General features: G+C 34.9%; 4 protein-coding genes across 5 annotated transcripts; 2 read left to right on the top strand and 2 right to left on the bottom strand.

Annotated features, from left to right (window-relative positions):
- The first annotated feature begins 3007 nt into the window (after positions 1-3007).
- On the top strand, positions 3008-5710 carry LOC125191348 (protein neprosin-like). The gene is made up of 7 exons (XM_048088889.2): positions 3008-3599; positions 3697-3783; positions 3875-4084; positions 4377-4541; positions 4670-4723; positions 4806-4952; positions 5122-5710. The coding sequence occupies exons 1-7, from the start codon at positions 3390-3392 to the stop codon at positions 5497-5499; spliced, it is 1251 nt and encodes a 416-aa protein (XP_047944846.1). The 5' UTR covers positions 3008-3389; the 3' UTR covers positions 5500-5710.
- A 1932-nt stretch (positions 5711-7642) lies between these two features.
- On the bottom strand, positions 7643-11527 carry LOC125186272 (2-oxoglutarate (2OG) and Fe(II)-dependent oxygenase superfamily protein). The gene is made up of 9 exons (XM_048082627.2): positions 11243-11527; positions 11014-11169; positions 10143-10305; positions 9908-10025; positions 9690-9759; positions 9517-9597; positions 9307-9363; positions 9104-9212; positions 7643-8727 (listed from the first exon to the last, which is right to left on the bottom strand). Exons 1-9 carry the CDS (start codon positions 11450-11452, stop codon positions 8285-8287), a joined length of 1407 nt encoding a protein of 468 aa, XP_047938584.1. The 5' UTR covers positions 11453-11527; the 3' UTR covers positions 7643-8284.
- A 2570-nt stretch (positions 11528-14097) lies between these two features.
- On the top strand, positions 14098-16808 carry LOC125188037 (kinetochore protein). The gene is made up of 7 exons (XM_048084771.2): positions 14098-14377; positions 14601-14666; positions 15353-15499; positions 15801-15914; positions 16001-16090; positions 16173-16295; positions 16385-16808. The coding sequence occupies exons 1-7, from the start codon at positions 14209-14211 to the stop codon at positions 16633-16635; spliced, it is 960 nt and encodes a 319-aa protein (XP_047940728.2). The 5' UTR covers positions 14098-14208; the 3' UTR covers positions 16636-16808.
- Positions 16809-17109: 301 nt separating this feature from the next.
- Positions 17110-20490, bottom strand: LOC125188036 (NAD(P)-binding Rossmann-fold superfamily protein). Of its 2 annotated transcripts, XM_048084769.2 has the most exons (8): positions 20174-20488; positions 19246-19477; positions 19035-19114; positions 18782-18935; positions 18412-18490; positions 18181-18268; positions 18038-18084; positions 17110-17494 (listed from the first exon to the last, which is right to left on the bottom strand). In XM_048084769.2, the coding sequence occupies exons 1-8, from the start codon at positions 20376-20378 to the stop codon at positions 17279-17281; spliced, it is 1101 nt and encodes a 366-aa protein (XP_047940726.2). In that variant the 5' UTR covers positions 20379-20488; the 3' UTR covers positions 17110-17278. The 2 variants fall into 2 exon arrangements, with proteins under 2 accessions (XP_047940726.2, XP_047940727.2); XM_048084770.2 differs by having other exon boundaries at positions 18038-18268; positions 20174-20490.
- Between the last annotated feature and the right edge of the window lie 6316 nt (positions 20491-26806).

Raw genomic sequence — 26806 nt, 5'->3', positions numbered from 1 at the left:
TAATTAATTTCGGATACAACATGTTTTCAAATAGTAAAAGAACTTTAGAATCCTTATCCTAAATCTCCAAACATAATCATTAATTTATCTTTTCCCTACTCATCCTATCTAATGCCTAACAATATGTTAATTCGATTCTTTCTTAGTGTGCACTTCATATCTGATTGATTGCAATCAAATCACACTTAATCTTTCATTGACCACAATATATTTGAACAAAATTATCAAAAAAATTACGAAATTTGCTCAAATTTTGATCCGTCTCATAAATTTTAAATTCAACTTGATAAAACACTAAGAAAGTTTAACATTGTCAGCCATTGTCTCACACCCTTTGATTTGAGTTAAATTGTACTATATGATGCAACAATCTGAATTTTAACTTTATTCCATCTGAAACTTCATATTCAGAATCTTCGTCAATTTGACAACACACTCAACACCTATTCAACTACACCATCAGTTTGAAACATGTATATGTAATATGAACAATATATTGTATGTAGACGACCAAATATTTCATTGTGACTGATTGCGAACAATGCTACATAGTTTTTCGACCAATTTTAAACATGCGGATAAACCGGAATTTGAATAAATGAGACCCTAGTATGCTGATTCAGACAACACAGCTACATATGTTTTGTTTTACTGTACAAGACTCAAACTTTCATTGTCTTCCATTCTATGCAAGAGTAATATTCTATGAAGCACAAGCTGGCAGTCTTTCCCACTTTTATCAAAAAGGAATTTGTGCCCAAAAACAATAATGTCATCAAAAGCAAATAATTCCCCACATGCCCTCCACTCTATTTGATGGCACTAACACAAATTTTGAGAAGACTATTTAAGGATGATACCTAAATTAAAAAATTCAAAAAACTGAAAAAAATACTATACTAATTTTGTTCACATAATGTGGTGTGTGCCATAAGGGATTCTTGAATGTGGGGAATCTGTGCTTTCTGGGCACTCTAACTTTACAGAAAGCAAGTGTTTTCCACTGAGAATTGAATGAAAAGAAAGAAAATTTTAAATACTGAGCAATTTGTTGGGTGGTGGTGAAAGTGACACTTTATGGGCCTATATATGTTATTCCTTACAATAAATATTTTGCCTAATTCCTTTGTAGCATGAGAATATGAGGGATGTGTCTCAAAAGAAGATATTTGAATTATAAATATATAATTGTGTATATAAATGTTTGTGTTTTAGAAGGGTTTATCCATATCCCTAAAAAGAGAACCTATGGTGAAGGGGTGAAGGGTCTCGTGCAAAACACAAAACTAGTGCTAATCCACTTCAACAATCCATTATGGAGAATCATTTACTAATTTAACTAAAATAATTTGTTGCCATACTTTCTTGTTTAGCTTTTGTGTTAATCTAAAAAGGGTTTATTTTGTTTTTACATGTGACATTACTAAACAAAATAATTAATTTATTTTATTACATTATTCGAATGCTCCCATTACAAAATTATGAATTTATTATTACACCATTTTTGAAGATTTTTTTTAAAATTCATTTGACAAAATGATGAATCTAGTATAGATATTTACGATCTGTTAATCGAAAATGATTCCTAAATTTTATTGTATGACATCCCTATTGTCATTTTATGATTTGACTTGGGTTCAAAACCAAAAAAATTCAACTACTAAAATGAAAGGACAATGATGATATACCATCCAACCAATAATTATAATTTGGATATGTATTAATGAAGGCGCACGTACAATTTAAATTAATAATATAAGAGTTGGATCTTTCAATATATATACGAATATGGTAGATAATAAAACGACCTAACTATGTGAAAATGAGAACACATAAAATTGATCATAACGTCAGGCCCAGAAATGGGGACACGAAATTATGAAGTCTGAATCAGCATATATCATTTTTTCAAAATCTATTATACTTTGAAATTTCTATGCTTTGTCACGTTTACTTACTTTTCATGGTTTTTTTCTACTAATATTTAATTTGTGGAGTGAATAACTTAATACCCATTTCGTATTATTTTAATAGGCCTTTGAGGTTGAAACACAAATCTTAACAAATAAAATTTTTTACTAAAATTACTATAATGTAAGTTTATTTGTTCAAAAGTAGGACAAAAGAAGATTAAATTAATTTATAAAGTACTATGGAAAAGATAAAATAAGTTGAAATAATGAGTATGAATATTTGGTATGTAAATTTTCATTTCAGATAGAGAGTTATTGAAATGTAGCGTTCAAATAAGAAAAATATGTTGAAGTGATTTGTCAGACTGTGAAAGTAATATAGTTTGATTCCAGTAAATTTTATGTACTATCAATAATTTTAATAGTCAATAACATTAATTTTAATGTAAAAATTTATAAAATAAGTAATATATGGTGAGAAAAAAAATAGGAGTATTTTTTAATTTTCATATATTATCAATATATAATTATGGAACTACTATTTCGCTCTATTTATTACTGAAAATAGGGTCCATCATTTATATATATTTTTTTTCTTTTCTTGTTTTTTTAGTGTTAATTTACAGTATGATCTTTAATTCAAACTTGCAATCACCCAATACAGAGAATGGTCCCACCAAAATTTAGTACTACAATCACCCTCTTTGCCTTTTGCTTCATTTTTCCCACTCTCATTTGATATCTAAATGCAGTGTTATTTTTCAAAAAAAACGCTCAAAGTTTATGTAATTTCTACAACAATTAGTATAAAATACAAAATGCAATATAAAAGGCCAAATCTTGAATATGCAAAAAGAGACAATCTTCAAAGACATGAAAATGCTTTGTATCAAAGCAAAGACAAACTCAAACAGGAAAGCAAGAACTGGTTGTTTGCAAATGTGGTAAGTTTTACTGCTAAGGATACACCAACAAACTTACAGCAACAAATATATCTTCACATGAATTCTCCTCAAAACACACACACACACGCACAACAATTGGGATTAAATATTTTAGAGATGTCAGCCTATAAAACTCCCAAAATCTTTAAAATAACAAAACCTTATTGACCACAACCTGTTACTCCCTATTTTAATACCCTCAAACACTGAAGGTTCTCTAATTCACAACTCATTTTCAAGAAACAAGAATCTCACTCACTGTGTGAGAGAGAAACACCCATCTGTCAAATGGGGTCACTTAGAAATGTGAGTGCAGATTTTTAACTTTTCCTTTGAATGCATTCTGCCATTTTTTTTCATGGTCTCAGATAGATGCAGAGAGAGTTTCCATAGACAAAAAATTGGAATGAAACATGTTGTAGTTGTTGTGATCACATTACAACAAGACAACAACAACAACAGCATATATGCATACAAACCACAACAAACACAACCTTGTTAGAGCAACAACAAAACTCAAGATTCTTCTCAAATGGCCTCTTCCTCTCATTCCAAAATCCCAATCATTTTCACCCTTGTTTCTTTCCTCTTAATCCTTTCTGCCTCCTCCTCCTCCTCCTCCCTCCCGGCCACCCCGGGAGGCCGGAACCAGACTCTTCGGCCGCAGGAGGAGCTCAACAAGCTGAAGAGGATAAGGAGCTATCTAAGGAAGATCAACAAGCCTTCTGTCAAGACAATTGAGGTCAATTTCTTGCTCTTTTCTTGAAAATGATTATTGCTTGCTTTGATGTTGTAAAGATTTGATTTTTATGAGCTCCCATGTTTTCCAAATGCTGCAGAGCTTTGATGGAGATAAGATTGATTGTGTCCCATCTCATCTTCAGCCAGCTTTTGATCACCCTAAGCTCAAAGGCCAGAAGCCATTGGTAACTAACTGACTAACTAACTTATTGTTTTTCTGAATAAAAAAGCAATCTTGATTCCCACTTATGCAAGAATCAATGTGGTGAACCTCAGGAGCCGCCGGAGAGGCCTAAAGGGCGCGGTGGAAATGAGTCGGATTCGGATACGCTGCAGGCTTGGTTGGAGGCAGGGGAATCATGCCCTATTGGGACAGTTCCAATAAGAAGAACTACTGAGAAGGACGTGTTGAGGGCTAGCTCCCTTCGTAGATTTGGTCGAAAGATCAAGCGCGTTCGCAGAGATACAACGAGCAGTGATCATGAGGTTTGCATCTATCACATTAGTCCAAGTTCATTGTGTAAAAATTGGATCTTTTTTTTGGGTATGTAAGTTTGATTGGTGTGTGTGTCTGTGGCATTTGTATATGATGAGATACAATGATTATTGATTATGAAGTTTAGTTCAAGAAAAGCACCAAGTTTATGTCTGTTTATTGCCACTTATGTTTTTCTTGTAGTTACTGTGCATTAGTACATTCTTGAAAATGTGCAAAAATTGGATCTTTTTCGGTGTACAAGTTTGATTAATGTATGTGTGTGTGTGTGTGTGTTTGCAGCATGCTGTGGCATTTGTGAATGGTGATGAGTACTATGGAGCAAAGGCAAGCATAAACGTGTGGGCGCCGCGCGTGACAGACCAGTACGAATTCAGTCTGTCACAACTATGGGTGATTTCTGGCTCATTTGGGAATGATCTCAACACCATTGAAGCTGGCTGGCAGGTCTGTGCTCTGCTTCTACATTCATCACAAAATTTATGACTCATATCTGTCGCCTCCCGCCTCATTTAATGGCGCGATAATCTCACCTAATCTTGCAATAGTACTGACTAGTTTTCACAAAACCTCAGGTTAGTCCAGAGCTTTATGGTGACAACTATCCTAGATTCTTCACATATTGGACGGTAAGTACTCTTTCCACTACCATGTGTTGTGTCATGTGTGTGTAAGCACGCTTACTAAACTAAACGTGTTGTTGTGGAACAGACGGATGCATACCAAGCAACGGGTTGCTACAACTTGCTGTGCTCGGGTTTTGTCCAGATAAACAACAAGATTGCTATTGGTGCAGCTATATCTCCAAGGTCAAGCTACAAAAACAGACAGTTTGATATTGGCCTAATGGTTTGGAAGGTATATATCGTTTTCTTGATCCGTTATGTTTACCATATCGTGCTCTCGTTTCCTGCTCAACGCAAGAACAGAACGCTTCTTTATAGTTAGGTGGCCTAATAGTTAATCCATAATAGTTAATAGTACTAATTCTGCATAGAAAAGCGCCTAAGAAAGTTCGTTCGTGCAGGATCCCAAGCATGGGCATTGGTGGCTGGAGTTCGGGTCAGGGCTACTAGTCGGCTACTGGCCTTCGTTCCTGTTCAGCCATCTACAAAGGCATGCCAGCATGATCCAGTTTGGTGGGGAGATAGTGAACAGCAGATCAACGGGGGCCCACACGTCAACGCAGATGGGGAGTGGCCACTTTGCTGATGAGGGGTTTGGGAAGGCCTCCTATTTCAGGAACTTGCAAGTGGTGGATTGGGACAATAGTTTGATCCCTCTAAATAATCTGCACCTTTTGGCTGATCATCCAAGTTGCTATGATATTAGAGCTGGGAAGAACAATGCTTGGGGGAATTATTTTTACTATGGAGGGCCAGGGAGGAATGGTAGGTGCCCATGAATTATCAAGAAAAGGATGATCATTGATCATGATGTTGTTATATAGCCATGTAGAGATAAGATAGCCAACATTTTGGTGTTTTTGGTTTTTGGGTTTTTTTTTGGTTTTGATTCTTTGTGAGATTCTAACATGTTGCAAGTTCCCCCAATGAAGACTTCATGTAAATGTTTTTGAGTTAAGAGGAGATGATGAAATAGAAGATTTTGTATTTTTTTTTTTGTTTTTCCTTTACTACTACTTCAAAAGGGAGGAAAGGGACCTCTATCCCAACTTTTTTTGGTGTCTATATAAAAATATAATATTATTTTATAATATAATACTAATAATGAATGGTTTAACATTTACTGCTTAAAATTGGAGGTTAAAAAATTATATTCACTCATAATAGAATAATGAATTATTAAATTCAAATATTAAAACTTCCTCAATTTCACAAGATAGTATGTGTGTTAATTACTAGTAACATATAGATATAGTTATAGGCTACCTAATTGGAGAAAAATGACAAAATAAATTTAATATTGAAGAAAAATGACAAAACAAAAACAAAAAATATTAAAGTGAGACATTGGAAAAATGGAGTAGAGGAAGAAATCTTCCCCTCCCCGAAACAATAAATGAATATAATAGGCTGTAAGTGTCAAGATACACAATGAATTGACTAATGTTCCATTGAAAATTGAACCTGTCTCAGTACATGTAGACGAAAATAAATGTAGTTGAAAACATTGCACAATAGTAAAAGACTTTTCTTTTTCCATTTTAGTGCAACAATAAAAACTTAATTATAGTCAAAATATAAGAAAAAATAAGCATGGATTTGCATGTGGGAAATGCGTGGAATGCGCCATGAAAAACCATATTTGGCAGAACTCAAGATTTTGAATTTTTCTGCAAAATTATTTAAATTATACAAACCAGCTTTGAGACAGTGGTTTTTTCAATCAGACAAAAATAGAAGCAAATAAAAACAATAAGTGTATCTCAGTTAGGCCACCGATGCAGTTTGGTTTGTTTGTATGTTTATATTATAAAAATCAATAAACCTCAGTCAACTCAATAATCGATTTAATAAAACATGCAGAAATGCTGGGACCAAGAAATTGGGTTTTTTTCGAGAAATGATTAGGTAATATTATGATTATGAAATTAATATTTTGGCATATATTACAAGCAAGACCATGAAGATCAGTGTCAAGTTTCTTGAAATTGAGGGCTGTCTTGTCTTAATATCTCATTTTGGATTGGTTTAGTGTTCAGTAATTTTGTTTCCTAATTTACCTCCCCAATGAAAATGGATTGGATGATTTGAATTGATGGCTTAACCAAGGTTAGTAGCGCTCTATACCAAGTATCACAATTATATTATGTCAACACGATAACGATCAGATATAATGCCATTATATGTCGTTAAATAGAATTAAACCATTCAATAATCGATAACAATTGCATGTGGTGGAGATCTCTCTCCACTGTTGATAAAGTTTACGATTGTCTCACCGAGAGACGAGTCATAATTGAAATTACAAATATGCCACTAGAAATATGAGTTTGTATCCAAATCTAGGCCCGTCTCGCTCTTGCATTCCCCGGCTCACACGATACATCCAACACTTGTTCGAACAATCATATACTAGTGGGTGGGAATCCAGTCCCGAGACCATTTTTTATCATAAGATGAGTCCGAACTGAAATTACAAATATGCCACTGAAAGCATGAGTTCATATCTAATCCGGACCAATCTCACTCCTTCCGCAACCCCGGTCTCACACGAATGTGTTAGTATGTAAATAAATTATAAACCGAACACTCGTTCAAACAAGCATACTTACAGGATCGAGTCGAAACCGTTTTATGACAAATATACCTTCTTAAATATGAGTTCAGATCCGAATCTCGACCCTTCTCATCCACTTAATATTTGGTGTCATAATGGTTAAATGGACCAAGATATTCCAGTAACGCTGTTGATGCTATAACAGTAGAAAATCAAGAATCTTCAGATGTTTGGCTTGGGACATGTGCTTTTAACAGATAGTCAAACAAATGCATTAAAAATGATAACTACTAGTCAATTTATGTACTTCAATTTCTCCCAACAGTTTGAGCTGCCACTCAGTAAATACAGGCAGTGAAAAACAGTAGAAATAAATTTCACAGCCAATAAAAATAAAATCTTTTTCAGTGAGGTTGAGAACACATATATTCCAGTACAAACCTAAAGCAAAAAGCGATAAATATTTACTACAAGCATAAATTTGGACAACCATGAAAACTACTCCAATTGTCTACAATTCACTACTTACATTTCCTCTTATCTGCTAAATATTCTATGCCAACCCACAGCTAGCCTTGTCCAGACTTTATGTAGAAGATAATCTCAACGAAAAGTCGAATATCGACTTTTCGAGAGCTATACCTCAAATTTCTTATTATGTCATTGCTTCAAATAAATGGCAATAATACAAGAAGGTCCATATTTATGTTGCAGCAGAAATATCAATATGTAAAAATAGGAAATACTATGTCACAGTAAAAAATGGATCAAGAATTAGAACAATTTAACACTGTTCGGATGCAGCTGATGATCAAACCAATGAAGCTGATTTCCAATAAATATTGTGCAGTGCCTTTCTAAATTTCTCACCTGCATTTACCATAAACCGTGCTGGGTGTCGTATGGTGAGAGAAGAGTGATGATAGATCTTGAACTTTTCTCAACCGAGGCTCTTCCTTGACAGCGATGGTCAGAATCAATGAGGAGAAGTTACAGGGACGTATTCATCAACTTTCGCTTCCTACTAGTTTGAAGGCATGGTTGAGAAATGTAATCAGGTCGTCGGGATTATGAATGTGAGGGCCATAAGGGTAAAGAACACTGGTTTGCTCGTAATCCAAAAGAGTTCGAATTTGACTGAAATCGATTCCACTAAGGTTGTACATCATGCTATAAGTTCTTCCTAAAGAATCGCAGAAGTCCATGAATGACTGATCTTCAATAGTTTCTGCAAGATTAATAGCAGCAATCCCACAATTTTGCCATCCGGATTCTGATTTCATCTTCAGGGTAATGCATTTGATGTTTTTAAGGTTGAAAAGGAAAAACCGGGAAGCTTCGGATGGACTACAGTTGATGAATCCCTTGGAACTTGTTATTTGGTAGAGCATGACAAAGTTGGCTAATGCAAACCGAATCAGGAAGATGAAAAAATCTCTAAAATCCATTCCTACAAGAAAAAAAAGTTGCCATTTTATGAGATAAGATAAAAAAATATCACACTTATTACTGCCCACCATTAGACTAATTATCACTAAGATCCATATATCTCGAAACAATAGAGAATAAACGTGCAAAATGTACGTAGCAATTTTAGAATTCATGCCAATTACCATTCGTAACCTAATACTTGTGACTAGCAATCATCACTGATCTCAGCAATGATGAACTCAAGTAGCAATGGGATTCGAAAAAAATTCAGGAATCTCAACACATCGGCTTCCCTAGTAGTAGTAGTAGAGCTGTAGGCATAGGTTGAGTAAACCAGATAGCGATAATTGATTATGCCATTTATAAAAGATATGTATAGTTTCAGAAGAATATACCTGCATTAGCTGCGAGATTTCTCTGACAAAGCTCCTCAAACTCATCGCATTCCTTGAGGTCTTCAATGTATCCAGCAGCCTCGTGATATTCTCTCAAAAGCAAATCCCACTGGCGAGTGGCAAGGAAATATATCATAAGAGTACCCAAACGTATGAGATATACTAGGGTTTTTTACCAGCATTACTTATAATAACATTCTTACCACCCAAGAAATGTTGTAACCATTGAACCAGTTGTGATTGATTGATATAGTATCCTCCTGAAAACCATGACCCATGTCAGCTTTGCATATTTACATTTAAGGGAAAAATAGAAAAATTACGTAGTTCATAGACAGCTCGTGTATTGTCAGTGGTGGACAAAAGATCCTTATGAGGAACAAACAATATAACTCAAAGCTTCAATTGAATACCAGATTATGAACTTGATGGTACCAGCCACTGGGCACGAAGATAATTTCATCTCGTTCCTGAGTGCATTCCAACCAGACTGCCTGGAAAACAAAACATTAAATAAAGAATTTAACAAGAAAGGCATTATAAACACTAGAGGGGTGGTAAGAATGAAAATTGGTTTGCAACTTACCTCTTCAAATTTGGGGTACTTCGATTTGCAAACATCTTCAAAGATATTATAGACAGAAGACTTCATATATCTGAATAAAAAAAAGAGATAATATATTCGAGAAAAAATCCATTAGCTAATTATTAGTTTCATTACGGATTATTTGGACTGAGAGCGCTTTATTCTTAAGCAAACGATGCTCCACGACTATATAAAAATGAAACAATGTTCATCCTCACCTGTCGAACACAAGGTGATGTTGACTCGGAGACAGAAAATACCACTGTTTCCTGCCACATACGTTTGCTGACCAACTATATGATCTGAACACATCAGCATGAAGAGGAGTCCATGTACCTGCACTTTAAACAAAGTTTTACCTTTTCCCCAACTCATGACAATATGACATATGGCAAAGTTTGGAGACAGATAGATAATTCACAATCCTGAGAAACAAAAATAAGTCACTCAAACCTTTTGCTCCCATATACACAAAACGATAGTCAGAGCAATTCACTTCATTCCTTTCTTGGTAACTCTCAGGATCAACATGCATATGATGTTTATCAAGATATAGATTCAGCCAATCATCGAGGAAAAAAACCGGTGTGCTGTAGGCAGCATAATCCGGATACTCCTGCAAATGTTCGATTAGCAAGATAAAAGAGGAAGTTTCTATAGGTGGTGAAATAGCACCATGACATTAGTTAGAAAACTTAAGCATAAGTACCATGAGCGACAAATATCGAAGATTCCACGCATAGATGCCTTACCCTTAGACCTGGAAAAAGGAAGAAGAGTAAAAGAAAAACTTATACTTCTCCTTTTCCATTGGTTCCTATTATACTTGAACTTTCTAGAATCAGAACTAGACAATGAATGTAGATTGACATTGATCAGCTACAGCAGGAAAGTTAAAGAGAAACAAAGTGTCACTTTTATCTACTTCGAGCATTTATACATCAAAGAAACAAAAATGCAAGAAAAGCACAAGTTCTTAACATGAGACCAAAACAAAGAAACTCCAGGACTTTATTCCATAAGGGCATTTTTTCACCCATAAAGGCCTTAATTTCAATTAGAAACTCAACACATCATAGTATTATTTGTTTTAGTTATTAAGAGGCCGGAGAATCAACTGTTTACTACGATAGGAACGACGAAAAGTGTACTCAATCATGTATCATATCAATCATGAAGCAAACGGATGCTTAACTACAACAAATACAACCATCATTAGAAATGATTAAGAATTACTTTTACTTACTACCAGCATTCCAAAAAAACTCTACCGGAGAAGGTATTTTCAGAATCAAAAAAACGAAATTGAGTGAAAAAATCACACCTTTACAAAATGCCAATCCTTCAAATACAGCAACGGCTTTCCATCAGCGCCGCCATTATCAGAGCTGGAGCTACTGATCCAAAGCTGGATGAATTCGGAAACCGACATTTCCAACCTCTTTTGATCAGTGAATTCCCTCGTAGCGCAATCCGCAACCTGGAGAAATTAGGGCGCGCAATCAGAAGCGTTATCAATCAATTTCCCGAAAAGCATCAATAGTGAGATTCACCTGAACTCTGGAGCTGCCGAATTGGTAGGAGAAAAACCGGAGATTGGGCTTTCCGTTGCCGGAAACCCAGTCTTTGCAGGCCCGCCAATCGTCGGTGAGCCCGGTTAGGATTACCGGGTGGTTTCTGTGGAGATATTTTTGGACAAATTCGGCGTAGGTCAGCTCCTTCCCGTTCACCTTCTCCACTTCCCCTCCAATTTTGAGACCCATTCTCCCTCTCTGTATGCCGGCGTAGTACAATTCAGAGAAGCGGTAGTCGTGTTCGTTTTCAAACTGTTTCAATTAACGACTTTAGTTGTGACCATCAAAACTTTGACTTTTTTTCAAACGATTAATAATCTCAATCAATAAAAATTAATAAAAAATCGTTGCGCTATTCCAAATTTGAAAAAGAAGGAAATATTACTCCTATGAAAATAGTTATGGATACAAAAATTCACAAAATAAGTGTAAGATAAAATAACAATTATGTAATCATAGTAGTAGTAGTATTATAGAGAGTGCGCATATTTCATATTTGTACACAACCAAAACTTTGATTTAAATATCTGCATATTCCCATCTCAAACACTACAGAAACATGTATGACTAATAATTCGTTTAACTCGCATCCACGGTGGGACGCCCTATGTACCGCCACATCAGCATTTTATCTTCCTTCCATTGCATCTGCAGTGGGGCGGACTATAGCTCATCCTAAGCGACGCCCTAAACATATTACTTCTATTTTGTATTTATATAATTTATGCAAATGTATCAAGCAAAATAAAAAAATAAAAACAGCACAATTAAGGCAAATCCTACATTTACTTAATTAAAAAAAAGTTACAAAATAAGAAATTAAAAAAAAAAGTTACAAACTAAGAAATTAAAAAAAAAAGCCCCATCGGCTCGTCTAGAGTAGTCCCAACCTTCGGCTAAGGCCATCGATCATCCGCTGGATGCCTTCTCTTTGAGCCGGGTTGGTCGCCTGCATCAGAGCGTTGTGCGCGTCCAACAACGTCCTGTAGTCGGAGGAGGCCACCATATCCGTATAGGCATGCGACGCAGCCGAAGTCTCGCTCGGGGTTGCGCTCGCGGTCGGGCTCGGGGGCTGGTCAGACGGCGCCGCGGCGGATGTGGTCGCCTTGCCCTTGGCCTTGGCAGCCTTGATGCCAGGGGGACGCTGGGAGGACATCGGTGTGCCGGAACTCTCATCGTCGAACACCGGATTGTTGAGGTCCATTGGAGACGCGCCGCTCTCGCTACTTGTATAATCAGCGAAGGTGCGCTTCGACGCCCCCTTCCTCGCCGCCGTCAATGGGGGAATCACACCACCAACGAACTTCTGCTTGTGCCTCAAGAGCGCCCAGGACTGGTAGTGCTTGAAATTGCCGTACAATGACATGTACGACTGCATCGCTTTGTCCCGCACATCTGCGAAACTCTCGCCACTGCTCTGCTCCCTCTCGCACTTCTCGTACTCCCCTGCGAAAATTTACCTGCTTCTTTATTTGATCCCAGTGCTTGCGGAGCTGCTCCCTGTGGCGCTTGTAGGCGTACGCCGGCTTGGCCGCGTTGTATTTCTCGGTGATGCGCTCCCAATACACAGTCACCTTCTGGTTGTTGGCGAACACCGGATCCTCCGAAACATCAATCCAACATCTCGTCAAGACGATGGATTCGGGGTCGGAGTAGTTCGTCCTTCCCGGGACAAACTCTTCACACACCTCCGTTGAAGACAACTTCTGGGCTCGTGCCTTGGTCCGCTTCTTCTTGGTGGCGGAGCCAGACGCGGCGGCGGCGGCGGACCGGCCGCGAGGTGCGGCGACGGAGGGGCGGTGGGGAGAAGGCTTCATGTCGGACAGCCCGTACGAGTCGGTGCTGAAGTCGGGATCGTACTCATTGTTGGTGTCGAATGGCCGGTATTCGTCGGCATCAGTACCCGACCATCGTGCACCACCGAACATCAGACTATTCGGATTTGGGTAATCTCCGGAACCCATTTTGCTTGAAATGTAGAAAATGTAGTGTGAATTTGAGAGTGAAGAGAGTGAAAAATGAAGTGAAAATGAGAGGTATATATAGGTTTTGAAAATTGAATAAAAAAAAAAAAAAAAAAACGGAAACGCGTCGCATCGTCCGTCGCATCGTCCGCGTCGTCCACAGTGGCGGACGATGCGACAGACGATGGGGTATCCTCCGCACATCGTCCGCGGACGATGTATCGAGCGCAGACGATGGTTAACCCATCGTCCGCGATGCTGCAGTGGCGGACGATGTGCATCGTCCGCACCATTGCGGATACCCTTACCTACTCCGGTTATATTTTCATTTGTTATGAACCTGTTTTTTAAAAAGTGAATATTTTGGACCAAAATTATCCTTTACTCTAAAATATACTCCCTCCGTCCCTAAAATATTGTCATTCCATTCTGTTCCACAAAATTTGTCACAATTTACCACTTTTGGTAGTAGACCTCACATTCCACTGACCTATTCTCACTCACATTTTATTATAAAATAAAACTAATACTTTAAAAATAAAACTCACGTTCTATCAACTTTTTCTACTCACTTTCCATTACATTTCTTAAAACTCGTGTTCAATCAAACTATGACAATATTTAAAAGACGGAGGGACGGAGGGAGTATAATCGATTAACTTATAAACTTGATTTTATCTTGAGTATCATGTACTCCTATTTGCTTGGAAAATATCATCGTGGGATTAAAATATTAAACGTGCGGAGATAAATCAGAATTAGACTAAATTAGTAGTAATGATTTTGCTTTATGTAATTAAATCTTGATTAAATCTTGATTAAATCTATATGAATATTTAATGAAGAAGGAAGGAGGAAAGGGTAAAAAATTCTTCGAAAACCACTTTAATGAATTTCCATGTTCAAACACAAGAAAATGGCGGGCTAATATTCTCCCTCTCTCTCTTTCTCCACTCTCACTAGCGATTTACAGATAGTCAGATGCAGAGCTCAGGAGAGAGCGTGGTGCTAACACAAATGGCCGAGAGGCGATTAGTGTGCGAACGCGAAATTCCAATTCAGCAGCGGAGAGTCGACACTGCGCTCGTCTCTTATCGCCAGCTCTTCGATTCCGCCAAGTCCCAAGCCCAAAACACCATTCAGCTTCAAGGCAATTGCTATGTGTTTGTGTGTGTGTGTTTTGAAATCGGATTTAGGGTTTAATTTGCTGATTTATGTCTTCAATTTTGGTTTAGAGGATTCTATCTTTTGATAGGGCAACGAGCGAGTAATTTTTTTTTCAAATTTTGAGTATGGAATTCAGTGTGGGGCTATTGTAGAGTTTTTAGTTGGGATTATTATTGAAAATTTGGTGCTTCTGTTGGCTGTGGCAGAGAAATTGGGAAAGCTAAAAGGGGAACTGAGAGAAGCTGAGGATGCTCTTGTGAAATCGCTTGCTGGTATTGCTCATATTCTCTGTTTATGATTTTGGATGTAGAAATTGTTCAGTTTTCTTTAATTTTTTGAACAAATTTGTAGTTTTGAATAGGATTTTCTGTTGGAAAGGGCTTAGTGATAGATAGGTGTATAGTGTTGTTCAAGAGCAGATTTTGGTGCAGCTAATATGCAAAGAACTGTGTGACCGGCTAGGCTCCTAGATAGTTATTGATTAAGGTAGAGTTAGTGTCTACGCTAAAACTGGATGTTTGAATGCTGATAGGGTTGGAATGTTTCATATTCAAATCAAATATCTCCACAGCCACTGATGTCAACTTGCAATATAGCTTTGTGTAAAACCATGTCATGTCAATGGATATCTTGTGAGGCATTAACTTCAAAAGTGACATTCTGCAGACAAATTTAGTGTGTGCATTTGAAAACAAATATTACACGATCCGGTTAACGATATGTTTTTAGCACCTTATCTGGACAGGAGTATTTGTTTTTATGCAAATTTCTAGGAAGCAACAATTTTGTCTCATGATAACATGTTGAAGAAGCGACAGAATGGTTTTGAATTTTTCCAAATGCATTAAACCACATTAGCTATGGATGATGTTAGTTAATGCCGACAAGAAAAAATGTTTATCTGCTAGTTTGTTTGATTGCCTGTGCTAATCTTTTATTTTTGTTTCCACAATTGTAGTGAAGACTCGGAAAGAGGCAAAGAGGATGATGATCATGGAATCTTTATCTGATATGAAAACTAGAGTAGCGGAATTGAAAGGACTTGTGAAAGATCAGAAGGAAAGAAAAGATGAATATGCTGCTATACTATCTCATCAATCTGAAGGTGTGTTCTTACTTTTTATTACTCTGACTGCAATTGTTTTCTACTTTTCTTACAGAAGTATTACACCATTTTGCTTGAAAAATTGGCTTATCAGCTGATATAGGAAGTGGACATTTCGGGTTTCTGATTAGGCAAATGAAGTTGTGAAAAACTAAGTGTAAAAGAAAAATGTATCGATTGGAATACATAGGAATTGAGTATGTTAAAATCTGAAGATTCAGTCATTCATGAATACGCCAAAATATTAACAATTACTCTTTTTTAAGCTGACTTCATATCTGCATTTTCTTTTGGAGAATAGCATTGACAACATGCAAGGAAAAGTCTGGTCAGAAGGGGGGATACAATGACCAAATAGAGGAGGCTATTTCTTGGTACAAAAGGGTCCTTGGTTTCCGTATTGAATGCGGACATGGTAAAGAACTCCCGAGACCTGCTGAAGCTCTTATCAGACATCATTTTCATCAATATGGTATTTCTCACCCTTTTTCTTTCTCATAGGTGTAAAATTCATATTCACAAATATTAGACCAGAGAACCCGAATGAAGAGTACTCCTTTGTCATTCGTCATGAGAACGAGACCTATAGTTGTAAGTAATAAGCTATTTCCATTTTTATCTCTATGAAGTTTGAACAACATCTTATCATTTGGTTTTTGGAGTTTCTCTTTAGTGCCCAAGTGTGATCCATATCTGAGTGGGACAAAAGAGCTACTGAATGAGTTAAATAAAAGCAATGGACTATTCAAGTTCGTGAGAACCATGAGAGAGAAATTTCAACAAGCTGCAGCACAGCGTACTACTACGTCTTTCTATCTTTCATTCATCTCGTGTATATGCATCTGATAAAGAATTGTTCTAAACACATCTCTTCGTCATTGGCAGGTCATGTTTCTAAGAAGATATATGACTATCCAGAGATTTCCATGCATAGCTCGTCTCTTGATCAAGATTCTTCAGTAATCACCACTTCTGCTCCAGTAGCTTCGTTTTCTACTGATCACGGACATGAATCTGCTCAATCTAAGAGCATTCCGAGAAATGTTGGCAATGGAAATCAGGTTGAGTCTCCCAACTCTGCTTCTTCCGTTCGTCGTTCCTCACGCCTGAAGGTAACTCGCCTGCAGAACGTGTAACGTATGCAGTTCTACTGTGTTGGTTTCTCGATATGCAACGATGATCTGGTTCCCCATATGTCTTGTAACTTCTTGTTCCATAATTGAATTGAACTTTTACAGTACTGATTCTGACCAATTTCAACTCTACTCTTGAATCTTCTGTACTTGCAGTGAAGTCCTTGCTTTGATTATTCACGTGTCAAGTCAACTTTCACCCGTTACTATAAACACCAGTAACAATCAATCAACACACCATAGCATACCTTGATCATTCATTATCTCACACTTAGCGATGACCACTATTGATTGACGCACCTTATGCGCCCATCTAATTCGTAGAGAGGTGCGGACATTTGGATGCATGATACATATGTTCTAATTACTCACTCTATTCCATAGAAATAGACCATATTTCTTTTTTCGTCAGTCCATAGAAATAGTCCATATCTATTTATGACAACTGAATAAGTGCAAATTAAATAGAGAAGGGGATAAAAGGAAAAAAAATAATGTTGTTCGAATTTCGCATCAACAAAATTACATTTATTATTGATAAACAAATATTTATCATCACCACAAGAATGGAAATATTGAAATCTAAAGCTAGAGAGTGCTTGTATTATTTACATGCCTAAAAAGATTATGTAAAACTTAGTTAAGTTCAATTTGTATTGGCTTCTTCTCCTTCACCACATTTTCCCACCGGGAGAAGGAATCTCCTGTGCATGAGCGCACGCGTCTGCTTCCATAGCTTCCTCGCATTGCTCTCATCATTGGCCAGCGCTGAGCAATGGCTCTCGTTGCAGTCTGCGAAATACTTGCCGCTCATGCCTTCAACTCGCGGACTCAATGCAACGTAGCACGTCGTGGCCGCCCCCTGCACCATGAGATACATTAAGGGGACGTTTACTTTGTATGACTAAAACGAGCACGAAAAAACAAGAATCTTGAGTGAAAGAAATGTTTTAACAGGTAAAGTATCCTATTTCATTAAAATTTAGGGGCAGACGCATAAATTTATTTTGACACGAGGCACATATTCTAATATTCTGAGTTCAAAATTTTTAAGACAATAATTAACATATGTTTTATTATGATGATGGAGGCTTTCACACAATATAAAATTTTGGATAATAATATACATATAAATATAGAAATTATTTTTACTTGGAGAAGTGAAGGGGCAAAAAAGCTTTAGGATTGATAAGATTTGTGTGCACATCACCAAATATACTCTGACAATATCAAATTGATATTATCTGAAAGTTGTGTATGTGAATAAAAGAAAAATGAATATTTTATTAAAGATTAAATGTGGTTGGATTGGACGAGGTAGTATCAAGATAGGTTAAGTGATAAGAATATTTTAGGGAATCAAATATAAATACTTTCAAATTTTCACCAAGATATACAAAATTACCTGTGATGTTGACTTGAGCAATTTTGATGCCACAAAATAGAGAGAATCTGAGGAAAATATTCCAATCAGGAGACAGTAAAGTTTAGTTTGGACATACAAAAAGAGAGAAGAATCAAATCCTAAAAAAAGAATATTTTGCATGCCTGTAAGAAAGCCTCTGTAATCTCTGGTAATTCCAGTCTTGATTATCCCAGGATGGACAGCATTGATAGTCACATTTATTTTTTTGGCCTAAAGATTCGCAAAGTAAATAAATTTTAAAAAGAAAATCAAAATGGGTCACACAGAAATGTGGCCTTTTATATACTATATACTTTGTCATGTGAGTAAGTTCCATCAAAATGTAGTAGTAATTTTCTTGGTGAGTGTAGTACCTTGAGCTGTCTTGATAGTTCCTTAGCATGTAGTATGTTTGCTAGTTTTGATTGAGCATAAGCTTTAGTCCCATTGTAGCTACATGAAACAAGAGTACAACTTGGTGTTCAGCTGCTCAAGATTAACTTGTCTCGAAATTATTGAGATTGAATTAGCTCAAGAATATCCGATATTAATTGTCACTATGAAGACCAAGACTAATCATATATAATAGTCACATATTTAAGTACTGAGTCATATTTACCTAAACCGAATATAAAGTCGTAAAATTTGATCATAATCTAATTCATCGAACTGAACACCATCTATGTAAACATATACTATATTTACCTTTTTGGATTGAGCAATGTAAACATATACTATATTTACCTTTTTGGATTGAGCAATTTCATGAAGCTAAAGTGCTTGGGATTCACCCAATTGTGAATCACAGAGGAGACATTCACTATTCTCCCCTCAATGCAAGATTCTGCTGCTGTCTCCACCATTTTCCCAAGTAACATTTCTGTCAACAGAAAATGACCTTCCAAATACAAAGTAAAATTTCAATACTTTTGCTTTTACATCTTTCTTAATTAATTATAACAAATTTGACAAAAAGGAGCAAAAAAGACTATATTACCTAAATAATTTGTGGCAAAAGTAAGCTCAATTTTGTCCTCAGAAAACTCCAACTTCTGTGAATATTTGCCAGCATTGTTTCTGCAAGAAAACAAATAAATAAATTATCATCACCCTCTTTTCAATAATGCCCATCACAAAAAAAAGACCACTATCAAGAAAAGACAACAACAAAAGTAAACAAACGCCAGAAAAAAGAAAAGATTAATTACATGAGAATATGTAGAGGCAATCCTAATGATAGAAACTCAGAACAAAATCTCTGAATAGATCCAAATGAGCTCAAATCAATCTCCAAAATGATAATCTCAGCTTGTGGGCTCTCTTTTTGTATGCTTTCCTTCACTCTTTCTGCTTTGCTCAAATCCCTTGCTGGCATCACCACTCTCACTCCTCTCTTGGCCAGCACTCTTGCTGTCTCCAGACCGATCCCCGACGTCGCGCCTAATTCATCAAACAACACAGATAAAACATTAAATCCATCATTTTAATGACTTGGGCTGTCTCAAGATTGCATTTTTCTTGTTGGGTATTAATGGTATTCTTTTTATGACATGCAGATATTATCTATTGCCAAAAAACAGCATCTTGGAATCTAGGGAGCTAATCTAATGCATTTTCTTGAAATCAAAATTTTAAAACATTACCTCTCAAGATTGCATTTTTCTTGCTAGGAGTTCATGATATTTTTGTTCATGAAACAACTTCATTGGAATCTTGGGAGCTAATGCATTTTCTTGAAATCAAAATTATCAAAAACGCTAATTATCTCTCTTGAGCCATCTCAAGATTGCATTTTTATTGTGAGAAACAGTATATTTTCATGACATGCAATAAATAATGATCCTGTTCATTACATTAAAAACAGAACACACTACTTCTTGAATATTGGGATCTAACACATTCTTGATTTACCCAACTTATTGGTGAGAATCACCAAAACATTAAAAAAATATCATCTTTTCTTTAAAAAATAAAATATTTTCTTTAAAAAAACACGTGATTCTTGGCAAGAATTAATCAAATTAACCACCTTTTCCATGTCCCCTTTTTGTGTCAGTAGATCACATAATCTATCCATGAACAGGTCCACACAGAAATACCTTAAAACTCATGCAAGAGAGAGAGAGAGAGGCTGACCAGTGACAATTGCAGTGAGATTATCATGAGAAGAAGGCATTGAATCCTCAGAAATTTGTTGAGCAGTAGTTTTGGAGCCATAGCCACTTGGTCCAGCAATTCCAGCCAAATACTTCAATGTAGCCTTCATTTCAGGGCTCAGATTTTCCACTTTCAACTCCAATATTCTAACTATTGTTGAAATCCATATATATATAAAAGACATCAAATTTCATCAAACATTCCATGCACCCTCTCTAGCACGTGTCCATTACTCAAACGTGTGACATACGTTGCAAAAAAAAACCAATTTTTTTAATCAATTTTTTTGTGAGTTGGGATGGCTAGAGAGTGAGGAAATATATAGTTGGATTTATTGATGCAAAATTAGGTGGTCCATTGACTAGTTTGATGATTTATGGGAACATGTAATTGTGAGAGTCTACTGTTGAGGGCAGTTTTTTCTAAGTCTTTCATAATTGTTGTCTGCCTTTTATTTTTGTGCTTTTGGTGGGCTGGTTGAGATTATTGTCTTGGGGCACATTTTACTGTTCCAGATGATGTTTTGTTCAACCCCTTAATGTTAGGTTCTCATTACTATTTACTGCAATAGTGGATTTAAGTGGGGTCGGAGTTGATCAACTCTCCTGGCGCCGGCTTATTAGGACCAAAATTTTTTATTAAATTCGATTTTTGGAGTTGTCGCCGACTTCATGGTATTATAGCTTCGCTCCAATTTTTAGGAGTTTATTTCAGTTATGTTATTTGTGTGCACGTTATTGAGTTGAGATTTTGAAAATCTTTCTCCGTGATAATTTGAATTGGTAATGGAGACTTTAGTACTATAATAATACATTTAATATTTTCTAATAGTTTGAGAAATTTGACTTTCGTGGCATTTTTTTTGTAATCTCTCTTTCTTAAAGATTTGAGGATAAATGATATCGTTTTATATGATATCTCTCCACCCACTCTTCACGAATTACATCACTCCCATCGACCCCATAATTATACTAAAATTACAAAAGCGCCCATGAAAGGTCAAACTTCAATTTATATTCCAGCTATGTGACATGCGAGTCCTATCTTTATAGTATTCCTACATCCATTAGAAGTCCTATTTACGAGCGTCACGTGTTTTAAGAAATGTTAAGAAAATTGAGTGAAAAAAGTTGATGAAATAAGGGTCTCACTTGTATATATTAGTTTTAAATGAAATGTAAATGGAATGAGTTAGTGGAAGGTTGAGATCCTATTACCATTTATAGTAAAAAAAAAAAGAATCGAGACTCATATTTGTGGACGGACTAAAATGAAAAAACGGGACTCATATTCACGGACGGAGAGAGTATTAGTTTACTGGCCGATTTTGTGGTTTCTGTTATCCCTATTTTATGTATTTTTCTTTTATTTTTTGCTTTAGTAATTTTGGCTCCACTGATGTGCCCCGGACTTACTTAGGGCGTGTAAAATATTGTTTTATGCATTAGGATTTAAATATGATTTGTACTTTTAGGCCGAACCTTGTCGAATATTTATTGAACTCATGCTCATTACCTTCGGTTACCTGAGATATATCAAAAAATGTCAAACATCAATAATAATGTTAATATCTTCAATAAATTAAATACTAATATGATATTGACTCACAAGATAGAGTTATATTCTTACTTCCTAGTTTTCATTTCCCTTAGTATTTTTTTTTAAATCATTATATGTACATATACTTTTTTTATCCTTTTTTCATTTGACATCTTTTAAGTGATATACTTAGTACTTAATAATTTTAAACTTGGCTTCAAAGCAAACTATAGTATGAAAAAGAAAAATAAAGAGGAATAAATATGGTCTCCCATAATTATTTTTAACTTTTTTTTATCCTTTCCACTTTCACTCAAGTGGTTAATGAAAATGTTTGTAAATTGACAAAATTGATATGATAAAAAGAAAACCGAGTGGGCTAGACAATTACCCCTCACACGTGTTATTCTCCAATAACCCATGATTATAATTGCCCCTTAAGTCAGAATAATCTATGGTGAAAATTAGGTCATAAAATCTTTTTTATGGTCACTCGTGATCAATTTTTTTCTTTTTTAGGAGTCAAGAAACAATGAGAGCTAAAAATGAGAAAAATACTGTGTTGTTTTAATCATTATATGGAATAGCTTCCCCTACACAAAATTAGGAGAAATTTATTTATTTTATTTAGAATACACATATTAGTTAATGAAATGATAAATAAAAATAAGAAAATTGTGTGATTTCAAATCGACACCGTGAGAGAAAAGGGGGATTTGATAGGAGAAAGTAACATAGAGGGAGGTGGTTTGTCGTTGGACTCATAAACCTTCTTTTCTTTTAAGAATGAGAACTAGAGTTGGGAAAACCCCAAAATAAAGATACATTTAAACTAGCATATGAAAAAAAGTTAAACTCAACTTTCCTAGTTGATAGTCCTATACCTTTTTTTTCATGTTATCTAGGATGAAAATATGGAAATATTGATATTACATATATAATTTCCATGAAAGTTCTAAAAATACCATATTTTAATTTGTCATGAATTAGAGTGAAAATGGTGAAAATGTGGGAAAATGGTGAAAAGAATAAATATGGTAAAATATATACATTTTCTAACATTAACCCTTAATTAATTTTTAGCCAACGCAAGAAGTAATAATCTAGATTGATTATTAAAACAAAATATCGCAATATATATGAAGAATATATAATAGTGTAGTGATATATAAAACAAACATTTGATTTTACAAAAAAAAAAGGATAAGACACATAATTTTATTACTTTATTTATGAAAAAGTAGTTATAATGTGTATGCAACCAATAGATAGCGGTGGACAAAGTACTTTTGTTGCGTGCGTGCAAGAAGAAAAAGGTTAAAAAATTAAACAATTTTTTTTATTTAAAAAATAGGCAAATGAAACAGGAGAAACCCATAAATACATAAGAGATTTCGAAATTTTATTTTCAAACTTTAGGTAAATTTAATGATGTCGAATGTTGGATGTTCCAAAGAGTGAAAGAATGAATTTTGAAGTTGACTACTCAACTATGGGCCCAATTAGTCCCCCATTTACTACACACCTTTCATCAATGTGTCCATATTTACAACCACCTCTCATCTACACACATGTCATTTTTTTTTATCAATTTCTTTGTATTATCTAAAGGAATTGTTGATTTAATTTGTGTTGTTTTTTCTCATTGTGATTTCTTGTATTGATTAGTAAATACTAACTTTATTTTTTATGTATTGAAAAGAAGTTTTGGATCACTGGAAAAAATAAGAGCAAAAGTTATCTAATACGTACAATAAAACCAAACAGAATTAGTTCAACGTCGAATATATATCATCTAATTAACAATACATCGTAAATGTAAAACAACCCACGTTGAAACAACCCCATCCAAACAGCAACACTATCTTCTTAAGTAGGTTACAAATAAATAATCCAAATTGATCGAAATGGATACACACATATTATTGAAAGGCCATATTCAAGAGTATGAGGATGTCAATTGATAACGTGGTTACATGAACACAATATGTTAAGTGCATGAATAGAATTGACATAATCGGCTTAAGAGGAGTTTAAACATAAAAAAGAAAAAGAAATTAGAATGCAAGAGATAAACTTCAAAGAATAAAATGTTAAAAGTAACAAAATATACTTAATGAGAGTCTCTATAGTAATATATTTCATGTGTTCACTCTCTTAACGATATCTCATGTGACAGAAATGATATTAACAAATTTAAATTCTTATTGATTCACAGATTCTAAATTATCTTAATAAGCCAAATAGTTTATTTGCTATAATTAAGTTCCTATGTGGTAAATATATTATAGTAATAACATAATTTGATATAACATTTCAACTAATTAAATGTGTGAATTGGTTGGGAGACACTTTTTTACGGTGGGAATCAGATTTCATTATTTTATTTACTATAGATTAGCTTTTAAGTTTCAATAATAGCCCACTAATATGCCGACAAATCACATCATGTTATTCAAATAGTCACAAAATTACATAAGATTACGCCTTAAATTAGCCATTAACACAATATATCACAATCAGTCACCTAATTAATCAATCAAAGTAACTGTCATAAGCTTCCACTAACACTGACAACTTGCACAAAAATAACTTTTTTCAATTAACTTTTTTTCAATATAAAAGAAATGTTCATAGCCAAAATTAATGAGTGTTAGAGCATCCGCAATGGTACTTAGGCCAGCCATAGGCCAGTAATAGGCCAGCCATTCTCTCCCCTGCCACGTCAGCAACACTAAAAAATCCACCTGCCACATCAGATTTAAGCCAGCCATAGGCCAGCCGCAATAAAAATAATTCAAAATATACTACATTTACGGAATTAAAATTACGATTAAAATACGGAATTAAATTTACGAGACATATACGGGAAAATTCATTAATTTTATTTAAATAAAAAAAGTACATTAACTAAAAATCATAAAAATAACATAATAAAAAAAAAATCCGGGCTTCCACACACGAGCCACCTTGAATCTGTTATAATTTGCCGCTAGCCGAACCGGGGTCTCGCTGACGGTATGACATGTTTCTGTTTTAGGTCTTAATTTTGTATTGAGCTAGTTGTTGTTGTCCATCGCTAGATGTTGCTCTTGTACAGAAATTTAGAGATAGAGAAAATCGCGTTTATATAGTTTTTCAAAAATTAAAAAAAAGAATTAATTTTTTTTAAAAAAAAAGAATTAAAAAAAATTAAAAAAAAGAATTAAAAAAAAACAAAATTCGGTGCTGGCCGATCGGGCCGCCACAATGGCGGCCAGCGCATCGGCCAGCGCCGAGCGATCGGCCAGCCCACGCCAATCGGCTCGCCGATTTCGCGCTGGCCGACTCCAATGGTTCGGCTAGCCGATCGGCCAGCGCGACGAATCGGTTAGCCGGTCGCTAGCCGCCCATTACGGATGCTCTTACATTAGCAATACATAAGTAGAGTAGTAGTTTAGAATAGAAAAGGCAAAAAACAACAAAATCAACTTACATACAAAATCCAACAATATATCCAAAATTATTAAAGGAAAAAATAAGACACAAGAAAACAGAAGCTAAAGGATAGCACACATCCTGCTGTTAAGCATCTCAGAATATAATCAAGCACTTAGTTTAACCAAATCATTGTACATATATAATCTTTATTAATAAAATGAAATCAATTGGAAAAAGTGATTGGATTTTATCATGCAATTTAGGACTAATAAACACAATTATATCATAGCATAATTTCAGCATAACAAAGTTATCAATCGTACCTAGCAAACTTAGACGGATATGATTAGAAGCTAGCTTATGACTTTTTTGATTTAGGATAATATAATCACTATTTCCAACCTGAATTGATGCTTATCAAAGTCCCAAACCGAATTAATTAAGATTCAATCTCCCGACACAATATAACATTTTTCCCATCAATCATTCCCCCTACAGTTGCACCTTTGCATTCAAAATTTAAGGGCACCACAACCAACTTCCTTGAAAAATATTTAACTTTTCGAGTGAATCTATATTATTATTATGATGATTTTATATTATGATTCAGATTTTAAAAATAAAAATAAAAATAATTTACTAAACAATGTAAAATATATAATTATATAATTTACCTTTAAAATTAAATTTATATTATTTAAAATTAAAAAGTTCTTGCAAAGTTTATTAATCTTCATTAATTTTATATTTTTTGAATTTTTAAATTTATTTTTATATAAAAAATAAAATATTAAATAAAAACTAAAGGATGGTCACGTCCCAGCCATCCATAAGACGTCACAATCACGTGATTTTGCATGCATGCGTATTCAACGTGCATGTTTAGGGCAGGCTGCAACATCGTACTTAGGCACTTAGCACGTGAATGCATGTTTTGGGCAGCTCCTGAGCATGTCAAAGACCGCACTAAGTTAGAATGTTTCTTTTTTAATTACGGGCACCACATCATCAAATTTTTGGTATTTTATACGAATTGTTGTGCAAAAGTCTTTATTATCAAAATAAAATATTTAAATTATTATCATAAAATTCCCAATTTAAATTTTATATTATTAAAAGCATTATTTGGCATATAAGGTTATGAATTACATAAACATATTTTAATATTTAAACCACGTAATTCATCACTATAATATGTACACGTATATATCAATATATGTGGTTGTGTGAGAAAAAGAGGAAGACTATATGATGGCTGGAGCAATAAAATCTTAACGGTGACACAATAATAAAGGTGGAAATAATATAATGATATTAATGAGTGCTACCTTCACGTGCTATGTGTCACTCGTGGGGCGACATCTAGAAACATACATACCCAATATCCACTTATGCATAAGTCACTTTATTCATATAGAAAAATAAGAAAGTGATCTATTGCTAATTTATCATTTAATTGTTAATTATAATTAATTTAAGGTTATAAGATTTTAAAAAATATATGGTCTACAATTTGCTACGTATAATTTTTATTTTTATTAATTAAATCTAAAAAGATAAAAAAAAATTATAAATTAGGATTTTGGATGAAAATGTCAACATAGTGTTTCGAAAAATATCAGCATAATGCTTTGAGAATGTCAACACAATGCT

This window comes from Salvia hispanica, chromosome 5, assembly GCF_029641045.1.
Source record: "Salvia hispanica isolate PSC_SH4W2 chromosome 5, Shi_PSC_v1, whole genome shotgun sequence".
Lineage (NCBI taxonomy): Eukaryota > Viridiplantae > Streptophyta > Magnoliopsida > Lamiales > Lamiaceae > Salvia > Salvia hispanica.
Note: the sequence above shows the minus strand (reverse complement) of the source record. Positions and strands in the feature narration are given on the sequence as shown.

Coding starts and splice junctions, on each gene's coding strand:
- LOC125191348 (XM_048088889.2), top strand. CDS start 3,390: ATGGCCTCTTCCTCTCATTCCAAAATCCCAATCATTTTCACCCTTGTT. Junction 3,784..3,874: donor TCAAAGGCCAGAAGCCATTG/GTAACTAACTGA, acceptor GGTGAACCTCAG/GAGCCGCCGGAGAGGCCTAA. Junction 4,953..5,121: donor TTGGCCTAATGGTTTGGAAG/GTATATATCGTT, acceptor TCGTTCGTGCAG/GATCCCAAGCATGGGCATTG.
- LOC125186272 (XM_048082627.2), bottom strand. CDS start 11,452: ATGGGTCTCAAAATTGGAGGGGAAGTGGAGAAGGTGAACGGGAAGGAG. Junction 10,026..10,142: donor TGTGTATATGGGAGCAAAAG/GTTTGAGTGACT, acceptor TTTAAAGTGCAG/GTACATGGACTCCTCTTCAT. Junction 9,598..9,689: donor AGTACCCCAAATTTGAAGAG/GTAAGTTGCAAA, acceptor TTTGTTTTCCAG/GCAGTCTGGTTGGAATGCAC.
- LOC125188036 (XM_048084770.2), bottom strand. CDS start 20,378: ATGTCTTTTATATATATATGGATTTCAACAATAGTTAGAATATTGGAG. Junction 19,478..20,173: donor TCTCACTGCAATTGTCACTG/GTCAGCCTCTCT, acceptor TTGATGAATTAG/GCGCGACGTCGGGGATCGGT. Junction 18,269..18,411: donor AACTATCAAGACAGCTCAAG/GTACTACACTCA, acceptor GCGAATCTTTAG/GCCAAAAAAATAAATGTGAC.
- LOC125188037 (XM_048084771.2), top strand. CDS start 14,209: ATGCAGAGCTCAGGAGAGAGCGTGGTGCTAACACAAATGGCCGAGAGG. Junction 14,378..14,600: donor AAACACCATTCAGCTTCAAG/GCAATTGCTATG, acceptor TGGCTGTGGCAG/AGAAATTGGGAAAGCTAAAA. Junction 16,091..16,172: donor TGAGAACGAGACCTATAGTT/GTAAGTAATAAG, acceptor GTTTCTCTTTAG/TGCCCAAGTGTGATCCATAT.